Source organism: Talpa occidentalis, unplaced genomic scaffold, assembly GCF_014898055.3.
Source record: "Talpa occidentalis isolate TD23 unplaced genomic scaffold, MPIMG_talOcc4v2.1 talOcc4.11, whole genome shotgun sequence".
In the NCBI taxonomy this organism is placed as follows: domain Eukaryota; kingdom Metazoa; phylum Chordata; class Mammalia; order Eulipotyphla; family Talpidae; genus Talpa; species Talpa occidentalis.
Window position 1 is genome coordinate 92837744 of NW_023601104.1, and position 6249 is coordinate 92843992.

The following is a 6249-nucleotide window of genomic DNA, read 5'->3' on the forward strand; positions in this document are numbered from 1 at the left end:
AAGAATAATCTAAAGGAGTGAGAAAACAAAGTGGAAAGACAAGTCAAATTCACTTCATAAAGCTTTCACATCTTTTCATTTATTTTTTTGATTATCTCATATTTGAACTGTCTTTCCTATTCTTACTCAGTCTTACACCTTGCTTCTCTCTATTGCAACCCACTACCTTAGTTCTCCTTCTGTGTAGTTAGATTTGTAGTGTTATGTTTTAAATCTATAGTTCTATAATCTTTCACTTATCTCTACCCCAGTTTTTGATTTTGTTTTTTAGCTAGGCCTTTGATAAAAGATCAGTCACTAGCTAAGTATGTTAAATATTTTATCAGCTAGTGCCACAAAACTCCAAGTTTCAAGGATGGCTGAGAAATAAACCACAATCAAGTATCCAGAAGTGGAGAGGAAATTTTAAAAAGTAAAGGAAGGTTTCCAACATTAAAATGATGAAAGGGGAGATTTTCAAAATAACAACTTACAAGCATTAACAAAACATCTATATAATACGGTAGACACTAGATATATAAAAAATTACATAATAAATAAGACTATCTGTATTTGAATTCTAAATATTTTCACACATATGAATATGTGTTCCTTTCCATTCCCACCCCCAGTTCCTAGTTCTCAATCTTTTTGCAGTCCCGCTCACTTTTTGTCCTCTTCAAATTTAAGCCAATTCCATGCTCAATCCCCAGCCTGTTCTAGCAGTTATCTCTTTCCAGCATGATTAGGCACCAGCTATAGACTGCCTTGCTACAATCAGCCAATTGCTCCCTGAAGGTATCAGGTCTAAGCTGCTCAAAGTAGATAATGAAAGAAATCAGATACCTGGGCCTCCCCAGTGGTGCAATGGGTTGAGCACAGCACTGTGAAGCTGTTTGCAGCCTCTGCAGCGCAGGTTCAACTCCCAGCCGGCCAGGGAGATACACACATGGCGTGACAGGCCTCTTCTGTCTCACCTGCTGCTCCCCTCAGCAGTGTGCTTCGGTCAGTCTGCCTGTTCTGTTCCCCACTCTGTGTCTGGTGAATTCTCTCTCCCTCCTGCACATCTGGCCTGTACCCCAGTTCTTGTATAAATAAATAAATCTTAAAAAAAAAAAGAAATCAGATACCTCCTTTACTCCTATCACTCGTTTGTTTCTACTGGTGATAGAAATAAAGCAGTTTCGGGCCTCCCCGGTGGCGCAGCGGTTGAGCGATGGGTTGCGAAGCTGCCCGCAGCCTCTGCAGCACCCGTTTGATCCATCCCCGGCTGCTCCCCGGCCAGCGGAGGAGGGTCCCCCATGGCGCACAGACCTCTCCTGCCGCCCGCTGCTCCCCTCAGCAGTGTGTTTCGGTCCTTCTGCCTGCTCTGCTCCCCGCTCTGGCTCTGGTGAATTCTCTCACCCTCCCACACTTCTGACTGTACCCAGTGCTTGTATAAATAAATAAATAAATGTTTAAAAAAAAAAAGAAAAATCTTTAAAAAAAAAGAATTTATTAAAAAAAAAGAAATAAAGCAGTTTCTCAAATTATGAGTAATGGAATATGCAAGGAGTAGGAGATCTGTTATCTTCAATGTTACTCATTGTTCACACACATACTGTAGATGCATGGCCAAAGACAGAAAATACATGCTAATGAGTTCCAGAATGCCATAAGTCGTTGGCACTTTTTAAAGGTGCTAGAACGCGCACGCGCGGGCACACACACACACACACACACACACACACACACACTTGCATAATCAGACTATAGAGTACTTTTTAAAATTGAGGTAACATTGGTTGGTTTACATAATTGTTTTAGAGGTGTTGTTACCATACCACACCTACCACAGAACCCACAGTCCATTCCCAGAGTCCATTATGTTCCCTCCCCTTTGTTCTCATTTTTCCTGGTGCCCATCTCCTGCTGGGCACCTGGCATCAGCTTTCCAGGGCTTGTTAGTTTGGCATTATCTGATCCTTTGTTTGATATCTCTATATTCCACATGTAAGTGACACCATCTGGTATTTGTCTTACTCCTTGTAGAAGACTATTTATATTAGTACATGGAGTGGAGATGGGGAAACTACGTACAAGTAAGTACATGGGGCTATCATTTTACAAAAAAGAAAAAGAATGATAGTTAGTGGTTATCTTTGGATGATGTGATTACAGGTGATTTTTTTTTTCTCTTGACTTTCCATGTTTCTTAAACTTCCAGTACTGAGCATATATTGCTACTCTCTTAAATTACAAGTTTTGAGGATTCCTTTGTGGTCCCATATATGGTGGCGTTGGACAGTATATGTGACTCCACTGTTTCTAGAAATCACCAGGTTACCCAGTAGTCCTAGTGGCAAGCCAGTAGCAACTCCAAGTTTACAAAGTGTTTGTGCTAGAGATTTAACAATCTTTAGGGTTCTGATCAGTTTGGAGAATTTGCAACAACTACTCAATTCAGTCAAATCCATTAGGTTTTTCTCTGACCCAAAGGGGATTTCTGAAAATGCTCAAGGAACTACTTTAATCACACACAGGTCTTCTAGATGTTAAAGATCATCTCAGCCACAAAGCAGAGATCCCTCAGGCTAAAAAAGCAAGAAAGAATGAACTCAGCAGAGGGTGGTGGGGGGAGAAAAGAAGATCCACATTGAGGCATACACAAACAGATACCTTAATTTGTTTATTTAACAAATATTAAGCATCTGTTATACTAGGTGCTGAAGATAATGGTGAATGATATTTAATGCCTATTCTACAGAAGTTTATGGTCTTGAGCAGGGCTTCCCAACTGGCACTACCGAAATTCTAAGCCAAATGAGTCTTTGTTTGGGGGTGAGAATAGGGGCTATGTGATGTGTCGTAGGGCGTTTAACAACATTCTTGGTCTCTACCCACTAGATGCCAGTAGCCCCCATCTCCAGATGTGACAATCAAAAATGTCTCCAGATTATACAAACTGTCCCCTGGGAACCAAAACCAAGCCCTACTGATAACAACTGGTCTAGAGCAGTGTTGTCCAATATAACTTTTTATGATAAAAAGTTCTATATCTGTGCAAACACAGTCACCACTAGTCACATGTGCCTGCAGGGTTTATGAAATGTGACTAGTACAAATGAGGATCTGGTTTTTTAAAGTTAATTTTAACTAATTTCAATTTCATAGCCAGACATGGCTGGTGGCTACTTGAGGACCTCCATACACCAAGAAATAGTAACCTGACCTTCACTTTTAGGGTCAGAATTAACTTCCTCACTCTCAGTTCTCTTCTCTTCCACTGGCGCCTGTATCATCTGGTCCTGTATTACTTTTACTCTTTGGGAACTCAGTCTGTCTTCCGTCCGTGCAGGCACATTGGTGGGGCTGTCTAAATTACTTCAGGGCCCCAAGTCTCATACTCAATTGTCTAAATTCAAGCAATACAGTTTGGTGTGCACTGGAGGAATTTCTGAACTATGGCAGCTGTCCTCAGAAGCGGGAAGAGCCAGAGCAGGGCCGAGGAGGGTCGTCGGGAGGGCACCAGCTAGCCAGTCCCCTGCCTCTCCGAGGCCCGCGTCCCGCCGGCTTCCGGACCCTATCCGTCGGGTCGGCCAGCCCTCGAAGGACTCCCAGGGCGACTTCTCCTTACTTCTTCTTGTCTTTGCCTTTCCTTTTGTCCCTCCCCTTCGCCGGCATCCCAGCTGCTCGAGCGGCGCGGGCAGGGGTGGTCGCCACTACGCGACTCCCCCAGCTTGGCTCTGTTGCTAAGGAAACCAGCACGCCGAGCGGGGATCTGCCCGCCCGGCCGTTGCGGGAGCGCGGAGAGCGCACGCGCGCGTGACGTGGCCCGCCGCCGCCGCCGGGGCCCAGTCCGCGGGCCGGGCGGGGGGCGGGGCGGAGAGCGCGCCGAGGGCGGCGGGTGGCCGCGCCGGGCGGCGCGCGCGGTGAGTGTGCGAGCGGCGGGGGCGCCCAGCCCTGACTGGGGTGCGGCGCGGGCCGGGGGCGGGCCGCGGGCGTGCGGGGGCGCTGGTGCGGGCCTGCCGCGGGCGGCGGCGCGGCGTCCTGCGGGCCGGGCGTCTCGCGCGGCGCGGCTGTCGGGGCGCCCTCGCCTCAGGAGGCTTCCTCGGGCGTCCGCCCGCCCCGCCGCGGCCGTCACGGCGCCGCCCCCCGCCGCTTGGCGGCCCGGGCGCCTCACCCGGGGGCCTCCCCTTCCCGCGCGCCCCGCCCACCGACCTGCCTCTGCCTCGCTCTCGCCGCGGCCCCTCAGCCGCCCCGGCGCTGGTCTCCTCAGCCCTTCCCCGGCTGCTGACTCTGCGCTGAGCCCGGAGGGACGGAGCACCCCGCCGACCGCCCGGGCCAGAGTTGTGTGACGGGGCGGTTGGGGACTCCCCGGGCGCGGCGGGGCGGGGCGCCCGGGCCCGGGGTCCGGGAGCCCGGCGGAGGCAGAAGTGCTGTCACCCGGGCGGGAGAGGCTCCCGGGGCGGGAGGGGGTCGGGCCCGCGGTCCGGCTGTGTCCTGTGACCCACGCCACCCGCCCAGAAGCGGCCCGGCCTTCCCTTTCGCTGACACTTCGTGGGTCCCCACCCCCCTTCACTGCGAGTTGAAAGCCTTTTGGTGTCTTTTCCTGAGCGCCACTATGAGGAGTACTCACAAGTATTCTCCTTTTTCGGAGGAGGTGCTCTGTGACTATGCTTCATTCAGTGGCAGTGAGTCATTGAGGGAGTTAGTGTTCTGGGTGCCAAGACGTTTGTTCTGGAATGGCTTGTGATTGAAGCTCTCCGTTACCCATTTCAAACGGAATTTCAGTTTTCTTTGAAACTGGGTTGTCGAGCCTTGCTTGCTTTCTCTAGGCAGAACTTAAACCCCCACATCCCTCCCAGTGATCTCTGACCTCCGATTCACCCTCCCCCGCTTCACGTCCCCCACATTTCCTCCTCCCTGCTTATATAGCTTTTGTTTCTAGATTCTGTGGTTAGAGGGAACATGATGATTTGTTGATGAGCACTGAGAATCTTTTTTATTGATACCATCTGCTAGCATGACCCTGGCTTACTTTGTTTCTGGTGCATCTCCACTTCTGCATGTCACAGTCCTTTGGGTCCATAATGGAAACACCATAAGTTGAGGGAGTTTTCCCTGATAGGGAATCTGTAAAGTTTCCATTAATTTCAGGTTCCATCAGTTTCAGGTTCTGAAAATACATCCTGTTGATAGATGCAGAAAAGCGAGAGTAGGACATTTACTATCACAGGTTTTAAGTTTGGAATTCATTCTAAAATTTGGTTACTGTGCTTTTTAGTGTGAAAGTCTGTCTCTAAGACTTTCACCATTTAAACATAGGTTTACAGACTCATTTAAAAACAGTAATTTGTCACGATTATTTCTAAAGTGTGCACAGTACTTTAATTACATGTATTAGTTATTTTGTACGACAAAATAACTGACTGTAAGCTTGATTTTCTAGTTAACACTGTTGTAACATGAATATGGTTGAAAGAACTGCCTTAATTCATACTGTGGTAGAAGTGGTTCTAGAATCTGTAGTCTTCTGAATCTCTGTTCTCTGCCAAAGATTTGGATGTTATTCAGCCATTTGTTAGTAAGAAACAATAGATGGTATAGATAGTAGGGTAGGAAGTTGCTAGTTAGCAATTCCTCTGGTAGCATTTGCTTCCATAATTTTTGGTAGTTTTGCTGTGAAGTTTCAGGGATTATTTTGCTAAGTAAATTTGCTTTGTTTTGTTGTTTAGAATGCTAATGCTTTAAATACTTGGAATAAGCCATATAATGTTTTGACTTGGCTTTGTAATTTTTTTTTTTTCAGTTTGCATAGTTCCTGATCAACATAGAAATGTGGAGTATCTTGACTGAATCCTCATGCAGACAAGATGATGATGGTGCTGGTAGGCAGGACAAGGTAACAATTCTGTTAGCTTAAAATTGTACTTCGTGAAGTTTTTTTCTTTTTTTTTCGTGACTAGGATTCTTTTTTTGGGAAATTATGGTAACTTTCTCTTGTCCCATTGAATGTAATTCCATTAAGTTTGGAGATGCTAAAAACCAAGTACAAAATATAATACAATTACAAAGTATATATTTTGTAAATATATTTTGTAAATACTATGTAGTATTTCTAATTTTTTTTCTTCCAGTAATTTGAAATTGGGTATACTGTGCAAAGTCATATGTGACTATTTTGGTTTAGCTTAGAAACCAAATATCTCTTTTAGTTTGGAGACAAAGTTTTTCCTTCTAAATCATCCTTGAAATCATGTGATAGCAGATCCTATAAGTGGAAGAGAC

General features: G+C 46.4%; 1 protein-coding gene across 1 annotated transcript in view; it reads right to left on the reverse strand.

Moving 5' to 3' along the window:
* The window catches only part of BBOF1 (basal body orientation factor 1), a 34885-nt gene extending 31131 nt beyond the window's left edge, over window positions 1–3754 (reverse strand). Inside the window, exon 1 of the mRNA XM_037503867.2 lies at window positions 3596–3754. Within this exon, the coding sequence (XP_037359764.1) occupies window positions 3596–3642 (47 nt within the window). The 5' untranslated portion in view covers window positions 3643–3754. The remainder of the gene's footprint in view (window positions 1–3595) is intronic.
* Window positions 3755–6249: the final 2495 nt, after the last annotated feature.